The 27,718-nt window shown below is 40.1% G+C and overlaps 2 protein-coding genes across 5 annotated transcripts in view; one reads left to right on the top strand and one right to left on the bottom strand.

Moving 5' to 3' along the window:
• The window catches only part of LOC143035771 (uncharacterized), a 35,925-nt gene extending 18,278 nt beyond the window's left edge, over positions 1-17,647 (bottom strand). Inside the window, exons 1-6 of one of the 3 annotated variants that reach the window (XM_076202710.1) lie at positions 17,308-17,647; positions 13,326-13,639; positions 12,517-12,596; positions 8,718-8,834; positions 7,138-7,257; positions 6,931-7,050 (exon numbers count right to left, since the gene is read on the bottom strand). In XM_076202710.1, the coding sequence (XP_076058825.1) occupies positions 6,931-7,050; positions 7,138-7,257; positions 8,718-8,834; positions 12,517-12,596; positions 13,326-13,638 (750 nt within the window). In that variant the 5' untranslated portion in view covers position 13,639; positions 17,308-17,647. Of the gene's footprint in view, positions 1-6,930; positions 7,051-7,137; positions 7,258-8,717; positions 8,835-12,516; positions 12,597-13,325; positions 13,640-14,061; positions 14,292-17,307 lie in introns of those variants that run through there. The other 2 variants (XM_076202709.1, XM_076202711.1) reach the window with 2 other exon arrangements.
• Positions 14,418-27,718, top strand: part of LOC143035772 (uncharacterized) — a 61,549-nt gene continuing 48,248 nt past the window's right edge. Inside the window, exons 1-2 of one of the 2 annotated variants that reach the window (XM_076202713.1) lie at positions 14,418-14,503; positions 15,970-16,353. The gene's annotated coding sequence lies outside the window, so the exon portion shown is untranslated. Of the gene's footprint in view, positions 14,534-15,969; positions 16,354-27,718 lie in introns of both variants that reach the window. The other variant, XM_076202712.1, reaches the window with a different exon arrangement.

The raw sequence follows: 27,718 nt of genomic DNA, 5'->3' as shown, positions 1-27,718 counted from the left end.
ATATGGGGTTTGAGGATTTTGGTGCATATGTAAATACAATACTACCTCTCATTAACGGACTGAAAGGGGGGTAACGGTGTCCGTTGATGTGAATAATCTGTTGATTTGGAGTGGTTTTTGGGTGGCATAGTGATTGCACGCACTAAATAACAGCACCAAAAACACCGAAAACACAGCGAAAACACCACAAACACAGCTAATTAACATCCGTTAATGAGAGGTCTCACTGTACAGGGATTTCTCGATCTATGCGTGTTTAGAATATGCAATTTTGGAATAAGACGAGGTAAAAAACCTAGTCATTTTTTCACATTACACGAATTATTTAGAATAACACAATGTAAAAAATCAAGTAAGCAATAATAAAACTTAACTGTTCACTTTATACGATTTTTACATAATGCGATCCCTTCAGGAATGTATCTCTTGCATAAATTGAGAAATCCCTGTACGCACTAAACAACATAACAAACTACTTCCTGGCATGTAGCCTCAATGTAAGCAACTTGACTGCCCATTTTCAAAACCTGTTGTCAAAATAATAAGACTTGGTAGCTACTCCCAAGCTTTGATCAACTAGAACACCTGGAAATAATTACAAAATATTGTTTACACAATATTATATTTATAATGAACATATAGGACTCATCATATGAGTGGACCACATAATTGAACAAGTAAAGGGAAGGAAGCAACTTACGCATTTACCTATTTACCTAGTTGTAATATACGGGATGGGAGCTATGCTCATGGTGACCCGTCTTTGTATCTCTCCGCATCAAGCTTTATCTTAAAATCTTGTATAGTGTTTGCACATACTGTTTTGTTGTCTATTTTGTTCCATGTATTTATCACTCTTGTGTGGGAAACTGTTCCTTTTCAAGTTTTTTCTATAACTATCCTTTTTCAGTTTTTTTCTGTGTCCTCTCGTTTTACCGTTGTCCCACATTAACAAGTCGTTCCTGTCTAAAACTTCTATTCCTTTCATTATTCTGTAGATAGTCAGCAGATCTTCTCTTTCTCTTCTTTGTTCCAGAGTTGGTAGATTCAATTTGGACAGTCTTTGCTCATATGTTAGTTCGATAAGAGTCGAGGAGAGCCACGACTGTTTCTCTAACCGCTCCCAGACAGAATGTGATGACGTACCCAGACAGCTTCGTCTACAGTTTACTGAGTAAGACGCGCAACCAAACAAACGACGTAGCCAGACAGACAGACAGAGTATGATGCGCAAACAAACAAACGATGCGAAGTTCAATGACAAAATATGACACTCCCCCCCTAAAAAATAAAAAGACAAATTATTCTATAGGTATCAATCCTATCCGTATCTGTCCAGAGCCTTAGACACACAGGTTGACCTCCGTACTAGAGGTGTTGACGCATTTGTCTCTACGTCAGCCTCTTGGTGAAGTTCAGTGTTCTCTGGAACGTCAGGGAATATAGCAATAGGTACAGCCTCAGGTGACGAGGTAGAGGATGATTCCAGATTTCCAGCAGGAGAGTACTTGACCTGTCTTTTGGGATAAGGAGCCAAATCACGAACAGAAACTGTTGACTCCCATCCATCCTGATGTCTAATATTAGCATAAGTTGGATTAACATCCAGAAGTTTGACTTGATCAACCAAAGGTTCATTTTTGTTTGCCCTAATGAATCTTCTCAATTATACTGGACCTGGTGTCATTAGCCATGAGGGTAGAGAGCTTCCAGAAGAAGAACAACGTGGAAAACCAAAGAAATGTTCATGGGGTGTGACATTTGTAGATGTAGACAGAAGGGATCTAAGAGATGTGCAGTACATCAGTAAGTACTAATTCCCAATGTTGTTCGGGTAGGTCCCGCGACTTCAGAGCCAGCTGGATTGCCTTCCATATAATACCGTTGAGCCATTCCACTTGTCCATTGCCGATAGGGTGATATGGGGTAGTTCAACTCGTAGCAACTCCTTTTTGTATGAGGTAGGTTTTGAGATCCTTAGACATGAACGATGTTCCTAGATCAGAATGAATACAATTAGGCATCCCACATAGGCTAAATACTTGTTCCAGGCATTTGATTTCAGTTGTCATATTCATATTGGGACATGGAAAAGCAAAAGGGAAATGGGAGTATTCATCTACAACAGTAAGTATATAGGGATTACGTGAGGTGGTTGGGAGAGGTCCTTTGAAGTCGATGCTTAACCTCTCCATAGGCTGAGTAGCCTTGATGAGTTTTCCTTCTCGAGGTCTATAGAATCTTGGCTTTACCTCTGCACAAATCTTACAGCAAGTAGAAACCTTTCTGACATCTTCAGTGGAAAAGGGGAGGTTCTTAGATCTCACAAAGTGCAATAAACGAGTCACTCCTGGATGACATAGACCCTCATGTAGTTCTGTGAGAGTAGAAGACGAAGAGACAGTAGAACAACAGAAGGCTCGAGAGAAGGCATCAGGAACCACATTCTCTTTACCAGGGCGATAATGTATGGTATAACTGAAGGCAGCGGGTTCCATCCGCCACACCTGGATCTTGGTATTCTTGATCTTTGTGCGTTTCCGGTTATCGAACATAAAGGCTCCCGAACACTGGTCAGTAACAAGATCGAAATGTTGTCTAGAAAGGAAGTGACCCAATTTATGGACAGCTTCAATTATAGCCACGTCCTCCTTTTCTACAATGTGATACTGTGTTTTGCTTCCTTGCAGAGTCCTAGACATGAAAGCCACTGGTCTCCCACCCTGGTTAATTAAGTATAGCCGAAATAGCTACTTCGGAAGCATCACATTCGACTTCAAAGGGCAAGTTTTCATCCACAGAGTATAACGTTGTTCTTTCAAGTTCTAACTTGAGCAGACTGAAAGCCTATAAAGCTTTCTTTATCTAAAGGAAACTTCTTTGCACTCGCTAATGTCTTACTTTGGTTGAAAAATCTTGTATCCATTTGGCATAGTCAGCAAACATACCCAGGGCTCTCTTTAAAGATCCCGGACTTGTGAGGGGTGGGAGTTCCTGTTGTGGATGAAGCTCCCAGGATCAGGTTTTATAATCCCATTTCCTACACAGTAACCAAGGATATTAATGGAGCAAACAGACTTAATAGTTTAAGAGGTATTGAGGGTTAAATTTCTGTTATTGATGACTTCAAGAAAGTGTTGTACATTACGATCGTGTTCTTCTTGAGTGCAGCCAGCGATAGTTATATTGTCAAGATATGGAAATGCACATTGTAAGTTTTCTTCTTTCACAGGCTTGTCCATGGTTCGCTGAAAGAGTTACTCCAATTGTCACTCTGAACAGAACCCTACAAAATTGATATAGGCGTCCATTGTCCTCAAAGGCTGTGTATTTCTTGTCTGATTCTTTCAGCGGAATTTGGTGATATGCACTTTTTAAGTCAAAAGTTGAGAACACATGGTATGTTGATAGTTCATTCACCATAGTGTATATTCTTGGCAATGGATAAGCATCTAGCTCTGTGTATAGATTCACAGTTTGTGAGTAATCCACACACATCCTTTTCTTATGTCGATTCATTGGATCCTTCACTATAACAACTTGGGCCCTCCATGGGGATACACTATTTTCAATACCCTCAGCAAGTAGACTATTTATTTCCATTTTAATGAATTCTCTGTCATATTTACTATAACACCTCGACTTAGTGACTATGGGCTTACAGTTAGGTGACAAATATTGAAAAAGAGAAGGCTCATCTACAGCAGCAGCCACCAGAGAACGATACGAGTCAGTATCGGGTAATTTGAGCATAGGTTTTGGTCCACCATATTCAATGACTATATTCTGGTGCTGTTTTTTGAAATCCTGACCAAGCAGTACCCCACAGCACAAATCTTTCATCAGTGCAAGATGAGTGGAAGGATAAGTTTGTCCATTAAGATGTAGCGTTAAGTCATCTATGACATAACCATGAGAGTTAGTGTGTAATGACTTCTTAGCTAAAGTGACATCTTTACCTGTTCGATGTATTAGAAGTTTCAAGTCCCGTGCAATTTCCTCATCTATGTAACTGTCATCACTGCAGGAATTGACAAGTGTTGATAACTTTCGTCCGTTGATGGTTGTGGAGGTGGCTGCTAGATGGAGGCTCTGAGGGAAAGTGGTACCAGAGATGGTGGCAAGGACCGAAGGCTGGGAAGAGTCAAACATAGTAGCTGTAGGGGACATACCCACACGAGCGAAATGATCTTGCTTACCACACTTATTACAGGTAGGATTTTGAGTGGTACAAGTAATATGCTTATGGTGTAGTCCTCTGCAGAAATAACACCTACTCTTCATGGATAGGGTGGCTGCCAATACCGGATCTTCAGCAGTCATCACACAATCCTTAGACATAGGTTTATTCTTCACAGTTTCATCCCAAGTCTGAGTACGATCAGGGGTCATCACAGCAGTGTTGTGCACAAACTGAGGAATTACGGGACTGTAAGAGTTGGCATTGCGTTGAGCTAAGTCTAAAGAATAAGCTTGATCATAAGCAGCCTGTAATTCTAGTCTTGTTTTCCAAGAGACGTTGACGAATCAAAGGTGAAGTTAGACCATTAATAAAGGCATCCCTAATTAACTCTTCCTTGTACTGTTCAGCACTGACTGCCTTTAGGTTACAATCCTTACCTAACTTACGTAGTTCTCTCAAAAACTCATCTAAGGATTCACCGGATTTTGTTGCGAGTAAACGCCTAGCGAATATTTCGTTGGGTGTCTTTACATATAATTTCTGTAGAACAGAAATAGCCGAATCATAATTAGCACATTCCTCAATGTATTCATAAACATTATGACTAACACAGTTCACAAGAGTTCTTAGTTTGTCAGGTGCATTTTCTCCACACTCATGTATGAAGTTGGAGAAGGTTTTATACCAGTGCCTCCACTCTCGCGCTGCAGTTGAAGAGCTGGGGTCCAGATCCAGACGAGCTGGCTTTAATAGCTTCTCCATGTTCTAGTTGATTAAATTGTCATAATAATACGACTTGGTAGCTACTCCCAAGCTTTAATCAACTAGAACACCTGGAAATAATTACAAAATATAGTTTACACAATATTATATATATAATGAACATATAGGACTCATCATATGAGTAGACCACATAACTGAACACGTAAAAAGGAAGGAGGCAACTTACGTGGAGAGCCACGACTGTTTCTCTAACCGGTCCCGGACAGAATGTGACGACGAAGCCAGTCAGCTTCGTCTACAGTTTACAGAGTATGACGCGCAACCAAACAAACGACGTAGCCAGACAGACAGACAAGAGTATGATGCACAAACAAACAAATGATTCAAAGTTCAATAATAAAATATGACACCCGTCAACCCCCTTCCTTCCATCAAGTGGTGCAGCCCTGTGAGGCTGGCACCTGGTTCCCAGACTGGGCCCAAGGTCTTCCTCTATTAATTTCTTTCACAATGGTGAGCCGACAACTGGTGACTTCTCCCCTTCTTCCACTTTCAGCCAGTGACGTGGAGACAATCCTACATCAATGCAACATAAACAACAGTCCTTAGCTTATCCCCAAAGAGATCTGTGGGAGGCCCCAGGGAACGTTGCAAGCGGTTGAGGAGCTGCGGGTTCTCAGCTTAGTAAGATTTGGGGAAATGATTCAATTTAACATTGCAAATTACCTCTTATCAGTAGGCTTAGACAGTGCCCCATACAGAGGACTTTGTGGTGTGAATTCTGAAATTTAATTAACCATGCCCTTGGTCCAACTCGCTGGCAGCAGGGTTCAAACTGCCATCACCTTGACCTCTGCTACAAGTTGCAACACTCTAACCCGCTCGTCCAGCAAGGTAACAGTTATTATCATTATCATTTTTTGCTAGTTGGCCAAGCAGGCTAGGGTGTTACTAGCGATGGAGGTTGAGATGGTGGTTCAAACCCTGCCACTGGCGAATTTAACTTAGGGCATAGTTCATTAAATTCCATGTTAAAAAGTCCTCTGCAAGGGGCACCATCCTAGCCTCCTGATAGGGGGGAATTTTCATGACATTAACCTCTTCACTACGGTTCAAAATCTCGTGGGTAGCATTAGCTGCCAGACGTGCGATGTTGCGTCATAATACATACATACATATACCAAGGCTTTTTCCCCCTTCCAAGGGAGGTAGCCAAAAAGGGAAAGGCATAAAAACACTCCCACCCATCATAATACTCGCATCATAAAAAATAGTCACTGCTTATATCGATCATTCTCTCTTTCACCCGTGAATTTTGATAGCCATAGAAAATGTGATGAAGACAGTTTACAGAGTATGTCAATTATGCAGGGACAACTACAATAAATATAATCAAGACGCTGATATGGCAGCCTCGTGAATCCACTTGCTCCTCATGATGCCTACGTATACGGCACCATATGGAAGGGGTTAAACTGATTATAATTATCATTACCAACCCATCCATATACAAATGTTGCCATAATCATGGCAACATTACACAATCCTGGTGCAACAACTGTAGCTAGGAGGCACTGTTCCCAGAGCCCTTACATGCCTGAGTGCCACCCCAGGGCAAAGTCCTCAGTGATGCCTCCCCCTTCCCTTTCACCACTTCCCATCTCCACTATTCCTTACTGCCTATTATAGCTATTGGCTTGCGAAATAATTATACAGATTTTAAAGATGTTATTTAATGTCCCTATTGCAGAAAGGATAAGAGAAAAAGATTTCATATTCTGTTGATTCCAATGCAAAAATTTGTATATTGCGGCAAAATATTCAGGGCTCCTTTGACCTTTTTTTATCATAATTATTTTGTCAGCCTTGTGGTTGGCATGTCCAGACTAGAATTGACGCACCCTCTAAATGTGATGCCCCAGGGCATATGCCCCCGCCCCCCATGTGAGGGCCCTGATTGTACCATACTTGTTAGTCACTATATTTGTCTACAGGTTATGAAAAAATAAAATTGTCCAACTCACCTGAATATCCTTCATGTGGGTCATCATATTTTCCCATGTGGCTTTAAGAAAATCAAGAGTGTCTGAGCTGCCATCGCCCACTTCCACTTCAAAGAAGAGGTTCCGTATAACTTTGTCAACCTGAGGGAGCAATTCACTTTGTTGAAACAAAAAGAAAACACTTACATATAAATAGTTTATGCACATCATTCTATCAAGAAGACCTACCTCATGCATATTTCCTTTAGTGCCTATGTACTCTCGTAGAGTTTGGATCCCAAGTAAATCGATTCTTGCTTGTAGGTGCCTCACAAGTAAGTCGCTTTCACTTATAACATCTTGAGCTTCCTGCAAATATAAACCATAGATGTAAGTCCTCCAGCAAACACACAGTCTGGATGATCAAGCTATTTACATTATTTTTAGACTCCATTCACAACCACTCCAATTGCCATCCCACTCACACGGAGTGGGAAGTGAGGAACCTCTGGGTAGAGCAAGCCCTCAGTTGGAAGCAGCTGTTTTTTTTTTTCTTCTTTCTTTCTTTTTTTAGGTTGATGCCTGGGTCACCTCCCCGCCTGTCTGAGGCTATCGGGAACCAACACAAGAAGAACACACCGGGTTCTGGGAATTGAACTCACGACCTCCATCTTATGAGCTCAACATGATATCCACTAAGCTACAGCACATCCCATTCACAACCACAGCTAGTCTAAACACCACCTGACACTGTATGTGTACTTTGCATTATCCATATGACCTTACCAAGCTGGATTAAGCCTCCACGGTAATGTACAGCAGCTGTATCCTCTAATCCTCAGGGGATAGACCAGTGCTCCTGTAGTGACCACTTAAAGCCAAACGCTCACTTTTTACATGTAATATCTTGTACAAACCAAAACCATCCAGGATTTATCTATCAGACAAACTCCACCTACACGCAAAATCTAAGCCATGCTATTAATTTGTTTTCTCTTCTTTCTGTCGTCTCCCTTAAATTCATACACTCCTACAACTCCAATTCTTCATTTTCCTAAACTAATGTGGTGGTTAGTGATAAGAATGCCACTATTGTGTTCCCAAGAATGTTCTTAAAGACAAATAAATAGAATGAAATTAGGGGACTATGCATCCTCCTTTCTGTAAGTTTCTACCAAGAAAAGTCAAGGTAAAAGAGAGTCCAGGAAGAAGACTTCAACCTGAAGAACTATTAATTGGGACTTTGAATGTGAAAGAAACAAGAGTAAAAAGGCATAGACTGGTAATAGGTTTATGATAAGAATGATGAATGTGTTGGCACTGAGTGAAATTAAACTGAATGGGAAAGGTATGTTTGAGTTTGGGAATGTGATATAGTGTCAGGAGTGAAGAAAGGATGAGGGAGGGAAGGTATGGCTCTGCTAGTGAGTGATGAGATGTGTAAGTGTGTAGTTGATTGCAAAGGGTCATCAAGAATAATGTGGATAAAAATGAGCATTCTGATCCCCATACTACAGGAGCATGAGAAAGAAAGGTGGAGTTCCTGCCTGCAATGATAAAGTAGATCTATGGGCATCATAAACGATGGACTATAAAGGTTAAACAGCTGTTAACCATTCCTCTATCAGTGAAAATTTATCTTCAAACAAGAAAGAATGTGGTGTGTCTTATTTGTATGAATCCTCAATATGGGGACACTACAGTGATTGTACAGCAATTTGTATCCATCTAAACAACCTCCTACATATGACACGGACCTGAAACCAACTGCATTGTACAGTTCACACACAGGAATAATATGAGCCAAGAGACAGATACAATCTCCTCACCTCTAATCTCAGCAAATCCCATATATTATAGACAATCCTTGTATAGAAGGGTTTGAAATCAACACTGGATTCCTTCAGTTTCTCTAGGTACTGTGCCTTAACCCGTTCTCTCTCAATCTGTAAACAAATCTAGAATTAGTGATATGACAGAATTTAGACACACACAAGAATATGACATCAAATATAACAACCTTTAGCAAGAAGTTAACATGTTTACATATCTTGGTTATTTCTGGACTAGGTCATTATTTGTAACTACTGGCCATGGCAATGGTAGAATTCAGACTGCAATTTGTATTTGTATTTCATCATTGATAACCAGCACTACTACACTTGGGGCCAATGTTATGCTAAACAGGTGGAATCATACATACATATATACATATGATATGTTTTAGCGTCACAAACTCCTCCCATTTGAAGGCTAGGACAGTGCCCCTTACAGAGGACTTTGTACAAATACTAACAGCTTTTCCCCCCTTACAAGGGAGGTAGCCAAAAAACAAAGGCATAAGATCCACTTCCACCCATTCCATCCCCACATACTCCACTCCCATTCATCCCCCTCCCTCTTATCTTGGCTCCTGGATGACGGGTCATCCCTGCATCTCGCCCACTGCCATGGGTCAGAAGCAATGTAGCAAGATACAGCACATCCACAGCAAAGCCACTTCATTTAATCAGTGACCCCCTTCTCCATCCCTTCATGCAAAAAAGAAGGGAAGACGGGGAGAAATCCCTTTGGGCTGCGTCAAAATATTATTCACACATACTCCCACAATGCCTTCTTATCTACCCTGTCATAAGCCTTTTTTGAATCCATAAAGGCCCAAAAAACATCCTTATCTTTTCCTAAAGCTTTCTCACATATGTCTTACCACAAAAATCTGATCCACGTAACCACTACCTGTCCTAAACCCACACTGTTCTTCACCAATTACTCCCTCTGTTCCTCTCCTAATCCTCTCAATCAAAACCCTCCCATAAACCTTCCCAACTACACTCAATAAAATGATTCCTCTGATACTACTACAGTCACACTTGTCCCCTTTTCCCTTGTAAAGATGAACTATACAGGCACTCCTCCAGTCTTTTGGCACTCTACCCTCTTTTAGACAAACATTAAACAACCTCACCAGCCAGTCCACCATCACTATACCTCCCTTTTTAGACACTCTGCATTACACCCATGCAAACCAGGTGCCTAACCTGCTTTCATCATTTTAATAACCACTTTCACCTCATCTTTCCTTATTTCTCTTCCATTTTTTCATTCATCACTGTCATTTTCATCTTGTGACTCCCTCCTCAAACCATCCCCATTCCTCCTCCACTCCTAATTCTACTCTATCCTTCACTCCCTCCTACTCCTCTCTCAGCTTTTTCTTGCACTTCTCCTTTTCTTTCTCATTTAAGTAGTTTACTCTAAGCACCTTCCTACCTTCTGTCCTTTTCCTCTTCTCCATTTATCCTCTACTCTCAACTTATCTTCCACCAAAAAATTATCTGATATTCCCCTACTCTTTCCCCTTAAAACATTCACATCCAAAACTCTTCTCTTTGTTATCACTACATAGTCCATGAAAGCCCTATGTACCACCCTTCCATCCACTTTCTCTCCCTCGTCCTCTCTTCACTCCTGACACCCTCCCAACTACACTCCCAAACTCAAACTTGCCCCTCCCTTTCAACTTAGTTTCACTCAATACCAACACATCCATCTTTCTTTTCACAAACATACTGTCTATCTCTTCCCTTATACTCTCATCTGTACCACATCCACACACATTAGAAGACCCAAACTTTAGGGTTCTGGTTAGAAAACTTCCAGACCCTCGACTGCTTCTCCTGTTTTTAGGAATGTCCCCTTTAGGGCTACAGAGAGTAGAATACTTAGGCCTATCCCCATCCCACTTTTGTCACCTTTTACAACTCAAGTGGGAACACTTGGTGGCAGTATTCTTTTCCCCTATCACAGGGTTTGGCACAAAAAGGAAATGAATATTTAGAGAAGTGGAACAGGACAGTAACAAGGGGTTGGGGGACAGCATAACAGAGGGACAGTTGCAGTATAATAAAGTATCATAATTTCTCTATGAATAGAGATTTCCTCTATCACAGACAAAATGATGTGTGGCTCTGATCTGTAGGGGCACCCCATATTGACCATAAAGTATTAACCCCATGCTAACGAGCAGCTTTTAACCCTACAATAACATGCAGCCAATATCCCAGACGGTGTACTCATTACTTCATAATAACACACAGCTACTGAAGAGCTCTTAACCCCACAGTAACATGCAGTCAATACCCCAGACAGGGAGTCATACAAGTGGTAAGGAATATTTTAGAAGGAACAGAAGTGAAGAAAATTATCAGCATTCAATAGAAATTAATCTCTCACCATAAAGCAATCCTGCAAAGTTCTCATTTATGAGGTTGTTACTGAAATCTAAGTATAAATTGCATAAAACACAGCACTTAATACCCAATTCAGGACAGACCATAACAAGACCAAGTGAAGTAAATAGCAAGCATAACAAAATTAGTACTACTACAACATATAATGCCTTTGTTTTTGGCTACTTCCCTTGTAAGAGGGAAAATGCCCTTGGTATATATATGTATGTACATACATACATACATATACCAAAGGCTTTTTTCCCCTTACACAGGGAGTAGCCAAAAAGAAAAAGGCATAGAAATCACTCCCAACCATTTTATTTCCCATATATTCCACTCCCCTCCACCCTCCTCCCTCCCTCCTATCTTGGCACCTCCTGGATGACGGGTCTTCCCTGCATCCTGTCCACTGCCCTGGGTCAGAAAGTAAACAAAGTATATATATATATGTATGTACAACTCATAAATGCCATAAAACAATCCTGCACAGTTCTCATCTGTAAGGTTGTTACTGGAATCCATAAAGTGCAAATTGAATAAAACTTACACACTTAATACCTGATTCAGGGCCGACCATGTGGAGACCAAGTGCATTAAACTTTAAGCAAATACAAAATTAGTAGTTCTAAAATTCCTCATTTATGATCCAGTCTGATAAACAAACGAGCTGTCCCAAATATATGATAGTTTCACTTCTGTACATCGTCACCTTCTTCAGTTATTCTTGTCACCCCATCTATGACTTCTATGGTCAAATTTCAGTAGTTCAGGCCATCTGTATGCTTTTGGGTACCCACTCTTATACCTTTGCCACCATGGTGGATTGCAGAGGAAACACCCTTCGTTACTTGCGGCGAAGGCCAAGGGGGTGAGGGCGGTTCAAATCCTACCACCAGTGAAGTTGAACTAAGGGCATGGTTCATTAAACTCCACGCTACAAAAGCCTCTGTGAGGGACACTGTCCTAGCCTCCCAATAGGGGGGAGTGTGTGATGTCAAACCATATCATGTATTGCAACACTTTCTTCGACAACCCAAACAACATCCTTCTAATGTTAGCTTTCTTAAATGAGGTCTACATCATCCTTCCACAAAAAATCCAACCCTGCTGAATAAAATTATTGAAACATTTGTCACATCATATTTACAAAGACCTCCATGATACATGCTTCATATACTGATTATATTTATTGGACCACTCCATGTGCAAGAAGCAAAACCACCAAATATCAATTTTGACCAAACTGATTTTGAATTTATCAAACTGAGCATAATTTTTTTTAATGAAATACTGCTCTGAAATAGATTCAAGACTATTTTTTCCTTATGTGCAAAGCAAAGTATATTGATATCATATTTTGAAGAATTTCATTTCAACTATTCCACATTATAATTACCTTCAATTTCTCTTCTATGTTTCTATGGTCATTTTTACACTGAACCAATTCATCCTTAAGATCTTGAATGTCATCAGCCTCTGTAACATAAAATATCAAGTACCTGGCGATGATAATAAGTATTGTCACCTGGTTTAATGATAATAACTGTAACCATAAATTTCACTAACTTGAAATCCTATGCACTACATTTCATGTCATGTTATTACAGATAGTACTGTAATAACTACAACTGAAAATAACTTACTCTATATCTGATCTATTAAAACAAAAAGAAAAAAGAACCAAATATATCTTGCTGGTATTACTAAAGAAGTGAACACCTACACAATATAGTAGTAGAAAATAAAATATTAATTTGGTAAATTAAAGTACATCAACATATGTTTTTCATGGCAGAATCATTTATAAAAAACTTTGCTTAAAACGATACACTATTGGACGGCGCTAGGACTACAGCTTCTAGACACCATGTTTGTCCTGTCTGTCCAGTCACGTCAATGTCAACATCCCTGACGATAAGAACCCTGATAACCTCTAGGTGATGCATACCCCCATAGGTTAGGTTAGGTTAGAAAAATCTATTACACTTCAATTTCTTTGACTTCTGTATCTATCAAAACAAACATGGCATCTCAAGGATCTCATCACAGCTCCATCTAATAGTGGATCACTTTTACCATTTTTGTTATTGATGTCCGCCAAGATAATCATATATTATACTGATGCATTACGATATAAAAAATTAATGTTTAGTTTTCTATTCCTATATCTTATAGGTGTGCATTTCTTTAAATTTACCATCTCACCTCCTGCATAAGACGGTTCTTTACTCTTTTCTTCCTTTTCAGGTGTATATGATGCAAACAAATCTTCTTCAGTATCTTCTTGTACAGATTTCACTACTTCTGCATTGTGCGATGATTCCTTATCTATATCCAAGTCCCCTATCATATCATGTGGATCTATCCATGGCTCACTCTCCTCCCCTAACTGTCCAATGAAGGCATAAAAATCATCGTCTTCATCATCTTGATCAAAATAAGCCTTACTGGAGGTGATACACAGTGCTCCAACAACTAGTGAGAGCATTACCCATTTCATGGTGGTAGCTCTTATCATTCTGGAAAGAAAAAAAACAGTGATAAATGATAAATCCATTTGAATGCCCTCCACACTTCTCCAATAAGCCATCAATAAATTTAACCTCTGACAAATTACAAAATTTTGGATGATTTCAATAATCAATCAATGGCATTGATTATCATTATCATAATGATAATCAATGTTTGTGACTGTCAATGCTTTGATCCATAATCATAATGATTATGATTATGGATCAAAGCATTGACAGTCACAAACAAATTACAATCATACAATTAAATTAACAATGCTTTGAAAATTGATCCATTAAAACCCAACTCCAAGTGGTACATAACCTTTGTCACTTTTGTGAATCATGTAATAAATACAATCGTGTAAACCATAACTAGGTAAGTAATACAGTACATTATATGAAGTTTTCCTATAACTTTATCGACTTACCTTGAAATTTTTGTAAACTTTTGAGTAGGTAGCCTAACAAGGCAATATCCCATTTAAAATCATACTAGGCTTTCTTCACACACTTTATCACTTTTATGAATAAACGAACAGTACCTTATATCGTGTTAAATACTGATCCATCTATGACAAGTCCCTCAGTTATATATATTTTTCTTATAACAGATCTCGAATTATTGACATCTGCGACTTCGCGTTCGATCGAATGTAAACAGTACGATTCAGAAAGCTTGAATTCAAATATTATTCATGTAAAAGCATGCATTTGTTGTCGAATATGCCTTTGATTATTGACTCGTATTTCATTAGTTACTACTAATAATAACTGTTAATTTGTATAGATTGATATAGTTTTGCTGGAAGCGATTCAAACAAAGAGTTTTATCATCACAAGTGACGACACATTTTCGTAGATCACGCAAGAGTATGGAATTCTTTCCCAACTGCATTAACCGTTAGCATAGTTTCTATGATTAATATGTCATATGTAATGTATATACAGCCACAACGTCCAAAAATCACGTTAGAATATGACGTCACCATTGTGGGATGGGACCTGTCTAAATAGAATTTTAGATTTACATATAATACTTTGTCGGCTGGTCTATAAGTATATACCTATTTGACTATTTTTTTTTTTTATATTTTTCCATATTCTATGAAGACTTCCTTTGTTTGGTTCTCTATGTAGTTATAAACTGAAAATTTTTTGTATTTTACTTTTTATTTTCACGATTTGAATTCGTTATTTGCAAATTTCTAGTTCATAAAAACGACTCTTCTTTAGTAGATTTTTAAAATAATTTTATTCTGTTTTTTATTTCCAATTACTAATTTCTTTTCTTTTTGATATGCCGGTAATGTTTATAAAGTCTTTTTAATCTGATTTAGTTTCCAATGTGTTTTATAGATTTATCCTAATTTGCCTTACACTCATAAAACTTGTTACAGTTATATCTAGCATATTGATTCAGCTTTTCGCACTGTAGCCGGGCACCGAAATTTGCACTATTTAACTAGTTGTATTTACCTAGTTGTATTATACGGGAAAGGAGCTATGCTCGTATGACCCGTCTTTGTATCTTTTAGCATAAGTTTGTTCTCAAATACTTGTATAGTTATAGCACACACTGTTGCCTCATCCAATTTGTTCCAGATATGCACCACTGTGTAGGAAACTATTCTTTTTCATATCTTCTTTAACTATCCTTTTGAGTTTCTTTTTATGTCCCACTTTAATAAATCATATCTGTCGGGGACTTCCATCCCTTTCATAATTCTGAAAATAGTAAGTAGATCTCCTCTTTCTCTTCTTTGTTCCAGGGTTGGTTGCTCCAATGTATTTTATGTTATTTAGGAGCTCAGTCTCCTGTTTGCACTTGAACTCGTAAATTACATTTGATTGCTTTATGAGTTGTGGTTTAGGTGCTGTGCTGTTGTGCATAAAGAGGTTTCTTGCATTCTTGTTTCTGTAGTAGATTATTAGTTTGATGCTATTTAATGGACTAATGCATGTTACGTTTTTGAGATGATATCCGATAATATTCTTTCATCAGTTTACAAAGGAGGAGCATGCCGACAGGAGACCTTTTGGTCCATAACTAGGTCGAATGCGAAAAAATAATGATAAATAAATAAGTAAACGAATAAATAAATAAATAAAAATGATTATAATATAAATAATAATAAATGGGATCTTTCCGGTTATACGAACTATCGATTTTTTGGGTATTTTTACATTTTTTCAATGTATTTTTTTCCGTACAATCCGAAAATGACATTGTTTTTTTTTTTGAGAAACCAATAGGTAAAAAGTTATTCAACTTTAAAGTTATTTATTCCCTATGTAATACTAAAGAAATGCTAACTTTCATTTTTCCTCTCTTTCAGGGCAAAAATCACGTTATTTAGGTTATGAATACTAAATACAATCTAAAGTGGCTATTTGAGAATATTAAAACAGAGCTTGATGCGGCAAAATTCCTTCAAGAGAAGAATATTATACCACAGAGCAAAAAATGCCAAAGAAAGCATGAAATGGAACTAAAAGAAATGAATGGATGAGCTAAATGGCGTTACAACAAATCAAGTTGTGGTCAGGAAAATGTTACAGTTCGTAAAAATACTTGGCTGGAGGGCTCAAAATTACCTTGGACAAAAATCATTATTTTCATATATTCATGGGCAAAAGACTACACAAGCTCTAATTACTGCAACGATGAGATTGAAATCAACAAGGATACAGCAGTCGATTTCAACAATTATCTCAGAGAGGTAAGTAAATATCAATAAACTAACCTAACCTAACCTAACCTAACCTAACCTAACCTAAACTAACCTAACCTATCCTTTCCATGTATGTGCTGAAACATTGCTGAAAACCCCAATGGTCATTGGCGGACCTGATACAACGGTGGAAATTGATGAAACTCATTTCAGCAAGAGAAAATACAACAGAGGAAGAGAGCTACCAGAGCAATGGGTCTTTGGTGGAGTATGCAGAGAAACCAAAGAATGTTTTTTGTATGCTGTTCCAAGAAGAAATGCTGAAACACAGACACAATGCATAAAAAGGAGCATTCGACCTGGAACAACAATAATAAGCGACCTTTGGAAAGCGTACGACGGCATATCACTACTTGATGGATATAATTATAAACACTGCACTGTGAATCACTCCGAGAATTTTGTAGACCCTAAAACAGGTGCAAACACTCAAGCGGTTGAAAGTATGTGGCATAGCTTGAAAATGAAGAAAAAACGCCAAGGAGGGATTCACCGACAAATGATTGATTCTTATCTCTGCGAGTTTGTGTGGCGGAAACGTATAGAAAAGGACCAATATTTTGAACAAATATTGCTAGATATAAGTAATTTTGACGTAAAGTAATTCTTTTGAAGGAAAAGAGTTCTTTATTTGATAAAAGATTGAAAACATCAAAGAATGTATATGCCGGAATCGACTGGGACTCCGGAGATGAAATAGGTATTCAACATCATAGCGTCCGTGACGTAGACAGACTTGGGACTGAAGGTTATAGAATCACGGGGATATTTGATGCGTATTTAATGCAGATCTGATCCATCGTTCGATAATACGTTGGTTTTGATGAAAAACTGTAAAAAGTACTATAATTACTATAGGCTAAAGGCTACACTAGAAGAGGGTATTACAAACTATGCACTAGAATACTCTAAACCTCAAATACAAAGAGTTTTAAGACTTACATGGTTTGGTTAGGCGTGGGGTGTGTACATCTTTCTAGATCGGACCAAGACTGGCGCCTAGAGGTGACCCACAGTAACCGGTTCTTACACACCTTCTTAAGTCTAATTCTTTAAGTGAACATCGTACAAATAATGAGATGCTATCTTGCAGCACAGCTTGCAGACAACTTACAACGATAGTATTCTTAAGCAGACGAAGCTTCTGCTCGCAGCATACTTAAATTAAACATGACGAAAAACAAACTTGGAAACCTCTTCCGAGGGGAAACGAGCCTTACGACAAAAAGATATGTAAACATGGGGATACACGGACATATAAAAAAGCCCCGTTACCTCTCGTAACGGCACACTCCCTTCCTAATTTTCTAGGGGAAAAATTACCAAAACTATTGACCTAGCAACACAAGCTCAGAAATGGGTCTTACATATTCATGGGCTTTGTTGTTTACCACAACTCTTACTTGGACCTTCCTGACTAAATCATCCTTGCCAGGGAATACTTTGTTTACAATACCCAAGGGCCACTGTCCTTGGGGACACTCTTGATTTTTTACCAACACTACATCATCCACCTTTACATTTGGAGAGGAATTGACCCACTTTCTTCTGGGTTGTAAAGAGGAAAGATACTCTTTCTTCCATCTCTTCCAGAATTCCTCAGCAAGGTGATGGACATGCTTCCATTGAGATTTGTATACTGCCTTAATATCTATCTCTTCAGGAAGAGTTACAGGAATATCAGTTTTCTGAGTGAGAAGGATGGACGGAGACAAAATGAAAGGACTACTAGGGTCCGAGGAAACAGGAACTAAAGGTCTGGAATTCACGATCTTACATACTTCTGCAAAGAAGGTTACTAACACCTCATGTGTTAATGCCTTGGGGTGATGGTTAGTCAGTATCACATTCATGATGTTGCGGACTATCCCCACCATACGCTCCCATGCTCCACCCATGTGAGAAGCATGAGGAGGGTTAAACAACCAAGTGCAACCTTGACTTGACAAGAAACTATTGACATCACCACCTTCATCGGTAATGGCAAGCAAGTTCAGTGCTTTGACAGCACCTACAAAGTTCGTGCCTCTGTCAGAACGCATCATCTTAACTGGGCCACGAATACAAATGAATCTCTTTAAGGCATTAATGAAGGAAGAAGTACTCAATTCTTCTACAGTCTCTATGTGGATAGCTCTGGAAACAAGACAGGTGAACAGAACGCCCCATCTTTTACTTTCGAGGAAGGAACTTCTAGTGCGCCGAGTTTTTATATGCCAGGGGCCAAAAAGGTCAACTCCTACATAGGAAAATGGCGGATTGGGAGTAAGTCTATCGACGGGTAAGTCTCCCATCTTCTGAACACACACCTTACCTCTTACCCTTTTACAGGTGACGCATTTGGAAATGACCTTAGAAATGGTACGTTTCCCTCCCAAAATCCAGAAACCACCTGTACGGACGGCTCCTTCTGTAATCACTCTCCCTTGGTGGTGCACTGTCTCATGGTAGTGACGGATCAACAACAAGCCTAAGTGGGATTCCTTTGGAATAATAATAGGCCTTGCAAGCATACCCAGTATATCACCGCCTTGACTCAACCTGCCTCCTACACGAAGTAGGCCCTTCTGGTCTAAATAAGGAGACAGAGATGCAATGGGACTGGAAGGAGGTAAACAAACTTCACCTTGCAATTTAGTCATGGCAGACGAGAAATAATCCTTTTGGTATGTCTGAACAATGAAATCAGCTGCATCTTCTAGTTGATCGGGTGACTTATGTTTGTTGCATATATGCCAACCTGAACAACACTTGTTACCTTGTTTGAAAGAACGGGCTATATGCTTAAGGAGAGCTACCGCTCTTACAAGTCTCCTCCAACAGGAGAAATTAGAGAACCTCTGAGCTAATGACGCAATTGCAGGCTCTACATTGCTTTTGTTTGCACTAACAAGGGGTTCAGACTCAATTGTGTAGTCTGATACCTTTACTTCTTTATCTGTCTCAGGGCTTACAAGAGGAAAAATTCAACTGGTGGATACAACATCCTCAAATAAGCTTGAGGGACCTGACAACCAATCACTCTGATTTAGGTTGGTTATTTCAAGACCACGGGTAGCCAGGTCTGCTGGATTACAATCTGTAGGTACATAATGCCATTGGTTAGGTTCGGTGGACGACCTAATGTGGTCTACTCTGTTACTCACGTAGACCTGAAATCTACGCCTTTCATTATGAATATAGCCCAAGACAATCATGCTGTCAGAATAGAAATGCCTTGCGTCTAAGGGTTTGTCCAAGCAATCCGAGATGGAATTGCTGAGATTAACTGCCATCACTGCAGCACACAACTCTAACCTGGGAATAGTATGACCATGGTTGGGAGCTACTTTAGCTTGTCCCCTCACAAAACACACCTGGTAGCTTTTGGTATCACTGAAAACCTTAAGATATGATACAGCTCCTACTGCTACTCTGGAAGCATCTGAAAAGGTATGAAGCTCTATCCTGTGAGCTTGAGACAAAGAAATACTAGCAAACTGACGATTGATGCTTATATCCTTGAGGTCCCTTAAGGACGTTAGCCATCTGGACCATTTGGTATGGATCTTAGCTGGTATGGGTTCATCCCAACCACACTTTAGATTGGTTATCTCTCTTAGGAGTAGTTTTCCCACTATTATTACTGGAGCTAAGAATCCCATGGGGTCAAACAGACTATTTACAACAGACAGTATCCCTCTTTTTGTCGAAGGCTTGTCTGAATCCATGAACTTATAGACGAAAACGTCTCTTTGGATGTCCCATAAGAGGCCCAGGCTAGACTGCATAGGCATAGAGTCAGAAGTTAGGTTCAGCTCCTGAAGGTTATCAGCCAGCTCACTGGTGGCAAACTTTTCCAGCACTTCCTTACTGTTGGAAGTGATCTTGTGCAAGCGCAGGCGTCCTCCTTCTTGAAGTGCTGACTTAGAGTCTTGGATTAACTTGTAAGCAGTCTCCGCATCTGGCAGAGATGCTAACCCATCATCCACGTAGAAATTGTTCTCTATGAAATAGCGAACTTCAGGAGAGGCATCTTCTACAGACTTACGCAAGCCATAGGTGGCAATGGCGGGAGATGGCGTGTTCCCAAAAACGTGAACAGTCATTCTATACTCAATCAACCTTTCATCAGGGTCATTATTCTTGTACCAGAAGAATCTGAGATAATCTCTTTGCTCAGTCTTCACTTTGAAATTGTAGAACATCTGTTCTACATCAGCTGCCACTGCTACAGCTTCCTGACGGAAACGTAGAAGAATCCCGAGAATACTGTTTGTCATATCAGGACCTGACATCAGCATATCATTTAGGGAGAACTCTCTGGATTTGGCAGAAGAGTCGAACACAACCCTGATCTTGTCAGGTTTCTTAGGGTGGTACACCCCAAACAATGGAAGATACCAGCACTTCTGATCAGACTTCAATGGTGGTGCAACCTCAGCATGCCCACGATCTAACATCTTTTGCATGAAGGCCATCATATGCTGACGTTTTTCCGGCTTTGTGCTGAGGCTACGATGGAGAGACAGTGTGCGGTGCCACACAAAGTCTCTATTATTACTGGTGGCTACAACATTGGGACGGAAAGGCAGTGGCGCGACCCAATGACCACTTTGATCCTTGCGGAACTCTGAGTTCATAACATCCAAGAACTTCCTGTCTTCAATCGACAGGGCGGCCTTGTCATCATCTTTGGTTACCTTGAACAAATCATCCTTTACTTCAGAAACATGAATCTGGTTACCACATGGTGCGACTATAGAGGGACGTCTATCATGTACAAAGGATGTTTTGAAACTGCTAATGACAGGAGGCCTACAAGTGCCATGGAGACACACTTCCCCAATGATTGCCCAACCCAGACTGGTCTGTTGAGCTAGAGGGGCATTGACAGGTCCAATTCTCTGGTCAAAAATGTAATGAGCTGAAGGCACATCTCGACCAATGATGAGTAGAATCTCAGCTTCAGGAACCAGAGGTGGAATACATTCGGCCAGATCGGACAGATGGGGATAACCACGAGCTATGGCGGGGGTGGGTATCTCTTCTCTTACACTGGGAATGCTGTCGCATTCCACTAACTTAGGGATATGCACCTCTTGTGAGTTATGCCAAGACACGATGGTGTAATTTTTGGTGGTGCGCCCAGAAGCGCCCGTTACACCTGCACAGGTAGCTAGACGATATGAAACCCGTTTGCTCAGCTTGTCAAACAAATCGAAAAACTCAGACCTTGCTAAAGAGCAATTGCACTGATCGTCTAGGATGGCATAACACCACACTCCGAGCTCTGGCTTACTTTCAGGATAGACCTTTACCAAGAAGGTCTTGGCGCAGGACTTACTCATGGAGGTGGGGTTACTGCATATCAAGGTACATTTGGAATTGACCGCAGCATCCTCCCCTCCCTGAGTCTTTACTATGGGGGTAAGAACATTTGGAAGCGGCACTTGATTGACTACAGGGGAGCGAGGTGTTTTATCTTGAGCAACCTCCCTTCCATGCTGTGTAACCGCTTGAGTCGAACTCCTCTTCGACCTGGGTTCATCGTGATGTAAGGCAGTCACATGAGTATGGGCCTTACAGAGTTTGCAGAAAGTTCTCTCTTTGCAGCTGGAAGGAGGATGGTTACCTTTGCAACATCTGTTGCACACTCCTTTATCGTTTAAGAAAACCTTCCTCTCGCTCACTGACATGGTGCGAAAAGCCCTGCAGAAATCCAAATGGTGTACGTAGGCATCATGGTAGACGCAAAAATCTCCCTTTTCTGCCTTTCTTTGCTCGGTAGGACTAGCGGCGCCAACAGACCTGTCAGCGCCCGTGGTCGACTTACTGCCACTGGACAACATGGTGTCAGTCTTCTTCACACGTACTTGAGGAAACTTAGAGGGAGGTGGCTTCTCTGGTTTCACAAAACCATCGGCTCCAAGGCTTTGATAAGAGAAACATGGATCATTCTCGACCCTTGCCATCTCCTTCACAAACTCAATGAAGAAGGAGAAAGGTGGGTACGGCACACCGTGAGCAGTCTTGTAGTTCATGGCTCTGCCAGTCCACGCTTTCTGTATACAGGGTGGAAGTTTTGCGACAATGGGATTGATGCCTGACGAGGCGTCATAATATGCAAACAGTGTACTGTATACAGGGTTAGCCTTCAAGGCTTCTATCTGATACAGAATGTCACACAGGTCGTATAACCTTAAGGTGTCTCTAGGTGAAATCCTAGAGAAGTTGGCGAGCTTCTTTTTAATTGAAGTCTCAATGATCGAAGGGGCAGCAAACCTGTCATCCAAGCGCTCCCAAATTCTACTGCACGCCAGGTTTGGATTCTTGGCATTTGAGTTTCTAGTTGTACGGGCCCATTCTTTAGACTCAGGACCTAGGTACTTAACTAACAGGTCTATTTCCTCCTTACATGAGGTGCCTAACTCTTGCACGACTTCCTTGAAACTCTCTTTCCAAACAGCATAGTCTTCCGCAGTATCATCAAACGTAGACAGCCTGCTAAGAAGTAAATCCTTCCGCAAGAAGAACTTGCTCAAATCGGCAGAATTGGAGGTTGTCCCCAACCTAGGAGATGCACTCCGAGGAGGTTTTACTACAGGTGGTGACACATAAGAAACATGGTTAGCAACAGGTTGCTGCGCAGGTTGCAGAGACCTCACCTTTACCTTTTCGATACGAGGTTCAAAACTGAATGGAACATTGTTAGCAGGCTGTGAGTTAACTCTGAAATCAGAACAGGGCTTGAAAACAGGGCTTTCAGGATTCAAGCCTACCAGATCCTTCTGACTAGCGGAAACATCGACTATACCACCCTGTTGCTCCACATATAGTTGGGTGCGGGTAGCGACTGTACCTTTTAATTGGTCCCAGTCACTGCATGTTTCCCAATCATCGTCGGGTCCTAAGTGCCTAAGTTCGGCTTCGGCTTCTTCCAACTCCTTTTGCTGTGTCATAAGTTTGAACTTGGCCTGCATTTCAGCCTGCTCTTTCATAAGCTGACCCTCCTGTTCGGCAAACTTAACTCTGATACGAGCGGTCTCCACCTTGGCTCGTTGCTTCCTTGCAACACTAACACTGGTGCTACTGGAACGACCTGACCTAACCGACCTTCTTGAACTGCCCTTCATGGAAGGGGGCATACAACGCTCAGAGTGGTCGACGAGGGATAAAGGAACTTGATTGGACTTCGGGTCATCTTGTAAAAACGGTTCAGTGTGGTGTTCCTCTTCCGTGACCTCAACTGAGGAAGAGGAAGCATAGTTACTGATTACCTGACGAAAAGATGCCTGAAAATCCCTGTCTTCGTGCTTCACTGATTCAGCACGAGCCAGACTTTCTGGAGTACGTTCACGCATTAAGAATTCCAGGTACCTTTTTACAGTATCCTGGTACACAGCGTGGGCCTCATACAACCAAGGACCATGATTCGGTTCTTCCAATAAGGCTTGTACTCCTTCTCTACTCGCCTTTACCCTCTCTTCATGCTGATCAGACGCTCTCTGAAAAGCCTCTTGCCCTTCAGCCGTGAGGACTCTGACCCTACCAGAGACGGGTCCTTCATCTATACTGTGGTTGGAAGACATATTGCCAAGCGAGAGAAACAGTGAGAGACAAGACAGTAATATGATAAAGAAGACAAGGAAACTCGAACTTAATCGAAAACCACGGAGTACGTTACCACACTCCTAACTATACGACTATTGAGGTAGACAACAACAGATTAAACCCTACATTTGGTTCAATCTAAAAATGCACATTAGTCGCATGCTTATATTAACATATGACAGGATTTAGGCAAGGTAGCTTGCCTTCAAAGGAAAAACACATGCTTAACTGCGACGTGGTGTTATGTAAACACTGTTGGGGCTTGGCAACCATACGTTGTTGCCACATCACACTCGCGCGCCGATACGATCACTAAGACTGCCACATCACACTCGCGCGCCGATACGATCACTAAGACTGCCACATCACACTCGCGCGCCGATACGATCACTACACTTTGGCTTGCGCTACACTACACCCAAGCACACACATGCACTTATGCCAGGAAGGCGACACATCAAGTTCATGTGGTGACGACGAGGGGAATCTAGACGTGGCAACGGCGTGCAGGGCGTGGTCTGGCCGACACCTCATTCCTATGCTTTCTTCATCTGTTCGTTTCTATCGAACCATTTTTTTCATTATCGACATCATAGCGTCCGTGACGTAGACAGACTTGGGACTGAAGGTTATAGAATCACGGGGATATTTGATGCGTATTTAATGCAGATCTGATCCATCGTTCGATAATACGTTGGTTTTGATGAAAAACTGTAAAAAGTACTATAATTACTATAGGCTAAAGGCTACACTAGAAGAGGGTATTACAAACTATGCACTAGAATACTCTAAACCTCAAATACAAAGAGTTTTAAGACTTACATGGTTTGGTTAGGCGTGGGGTGTGTACATCTTTCTAGATCGGACCAAGACTGGCGCCTAGAGGTGACCCACAGTAACCGGTTCTTACACACCTTCTTAAGTCTAATTCTTTAAGTGAACATCGTACAAATAATGAGATGCTATCTTGCAGCACAGCTTGCAGACAACTTACAACGATAGTATTCTTAAGCAGACGAAGCTTCTGCTCGCAGCATACTTAAATTAAACATGACGAAAAACAAACTTGGAAACCTCTTCCGAGGGGAAACGAGCCTTACGACAAAAAGATATGTAAACATGGGGATACACGGACATATAAAAAAGCCCCGTTACCTCTCGTAACGGCACAATGTATGTCTTACATTTGATAAAAGAAAGGAAAAATCAAAGTTTGCATTTCTTCAGTAATGCATAGGAAATAAATAACTTTAAAGTTGAATAACTTTTTATCTATCCATTTCTCCAAAAAAAAAACAATGTTATTTTCGGATTCTACGGAAAAAAATACATTGAAAAAATGTAAAAATACCCAAAAAATCGATAGTTCGTATAACCGGAAAGATCCAATAAATGTAATAAATAAATGCATATGTATAGTTAAATAATAAACAAACAGTTAATAGTAAATAATAATCAAACAGTTAATAGTAAATAATAATAAATTGACACTTAAATAGTAATAAATGCAAATCAAGCAATTAGTAAAAAACAAACAGGCAAATAATAGCAAACAAATAAGCAAATAAAATAAATGACAGGTATTACAGAATCTTGATTAGGTGTTTATCTAAATGAATTTTAAAGCTTCGAATTGAACTGCATTGCACTGCCCCTGCAGGAAGTTTATTCCATTCATTAACTATACGTTTGGCGAAGTTGTTTCTACCCATTTCAAAATTAAATCTGTTTCCTGGCAATTTGAGACTATTATTTCTTGTCGGATTCTCAGTGTGAGCATTTTGTCACTTTCGATGTCAATTCCCTTTAGAATGTTAAAAACCTGCATCTATGGTGATTGGTTTGACGACGGCAACATCACCACTGGTTGATACTAGTTGATACTAGACAGTGATACTAGTCGATACTAGTTTTCGTCATCGCATCGCGCGCGGGGCCCCTTCTCGAGCCATAAAAACCTTCTCGAGCCATAAACACCATTTCTGTCTTGTTGAGGTCGCCTTTCCGTAATGGACTCGTGACCTCCTCTGACCCCGAATGAACCGAGCCCTGTCTGAGGAAGGCAAGGATGTTTACGAAAAGGCATGTGTTCCCATTGGCCAGTAGTAGTATACAGAGAGAATCGTAGCCAATCATAATTAGTTGTAGGAGGAGCCTATATCATCCAGAGGTTTCCTCCTGGCCAGCAACAGAGTAAATTTCAGTCTGTTCTGATACTCAGAATTATTCAGCTTAAAGTAGAAGGGTTTAAATGTCAAAGTTCTCAAAAGTTAAAGTCAAGTCAGTTTCTAAGCTATTATCACAGAGTCAAGTTCAGTTCTACCAGTGCATGAAGAAAGTGTAGTAAATCCGAGAGCTAAGTATTTGTTTGTTGAGCGCTCTCAGAGATTAGCTGTCTCAGTTGGAACTGCAACCAGGATGTTCATATAAGGTCTGTACGATTAAGTCTTTTAGTCCAGCCTCCCACACCCGTACACCCACACAGCCATTCACTATCTAATTTGAATTTAGAATAACAACCTAACAAATAAAAGTCACATATTTAGGAAAAATAATCTAATTCAACACCTCTATTTTGAGAGTGATGATTACATGTGCATATGTTTGTTTGTGTTCCTTGATGTAACCATCTTGGCCATTTGGAATCAAGGAGCACGACACATCAAGTTACCTTTGAGTCTACACTTTTTTAGGGAAAATAGATTCATATGTTTTAATCGATTTTCGTATTATTTATTTCTGATATTTGGAATCAGTTCTGTGGCTCGCAGTTATACTTTTTCCAGCTTGTCAATGTCTTTAATGAGGTTCGATGACCACACGGATACAGGATATTCCAGATGTGGATGAACTATCGATTTATATAGCTTGTTAATGACAGATGGACTTTTAAAATCAAAAGATCGCGAAATCAGTCGTAGAATCTATTTGCTTTTTCTGAGGAGGAAGTACACTACTTAGACGATTTGAGATCATTACTGATAATCACGCCGAGATCCTTTTCGCTATCTACTTTTGTTAACGAATTTCCAAATAACTTGTATTCGTATCTCTTGTTATTTTACCTGTGTACATAACCTTACATTTACTTGTGTTAGATTTCATTAGCCACTTTTCAGACCATTGCTGTAATTTATCTAAATCATCTTGAATATTTAATTGGTTTAAGTTGACCATTTGCCATTCGGCACAGTTTTGTATCATCAGCAAATTTGAAGGCAATTGATTTTAGTTCATTGTATATATAGTTTATATATGCTATGAATAGAGGTGGTCCAAGAATGGAACCCTGAGGAACCCCACTCCTAACATTTTTATATGTAGAAGTTTTGCCATTTAGAACAACTCTGTTTTCGATCATTCAACCAATTACTAGTTCAACTTAATAGGCTACCACTTATTCCTTGTGAAACTAATTTAGTAAGTAGTCTTTCGTGGGGGACGGTATCAAAAGCTTTTGCAAAGTCTAGATATATTAAATCTATATTATTCCTTTTGTCATAATTCGAGATGACTGTGTTGTAGAATTCGAGTAAGTTAGTCGCGCAAGAACGTTTCCATCTGAAACCATGCTGGCTATCATTTATCAAATAATTACTTTCTGAATGGTGTTTGATAGCAGTTCTGATGATAGTTTCCATCATTTTTCCTACGATTGAAGTCAAGCTTATAGGCCTGTAGTTATTTGGTTTCTTTTTGTCACCTTTTTTGAATATGGGAGTAACATTAGTTAGCTTCCATTCTCTTATGACATCTCCGG

This window comes from Oratosquilla oratoria, chromosome 19, assembly GCF_046742065.1.
Source record: "Oratosquilla oratoria isolate Oo_2021 chromosome 19, ASM4674206v1, whole genome shotgun sequence".
NCBI classification, from domain to species: domain Eukaryota; kingdom Metazoa; phylum Arthropoda; class Malacostraca; order Stomatopoda; family Squillidae; genus Oratosquilla; species Oratosquilla oratoria.
This window is presented reverse-complemented; position numbering and strand designations above follow the sequence as displayed.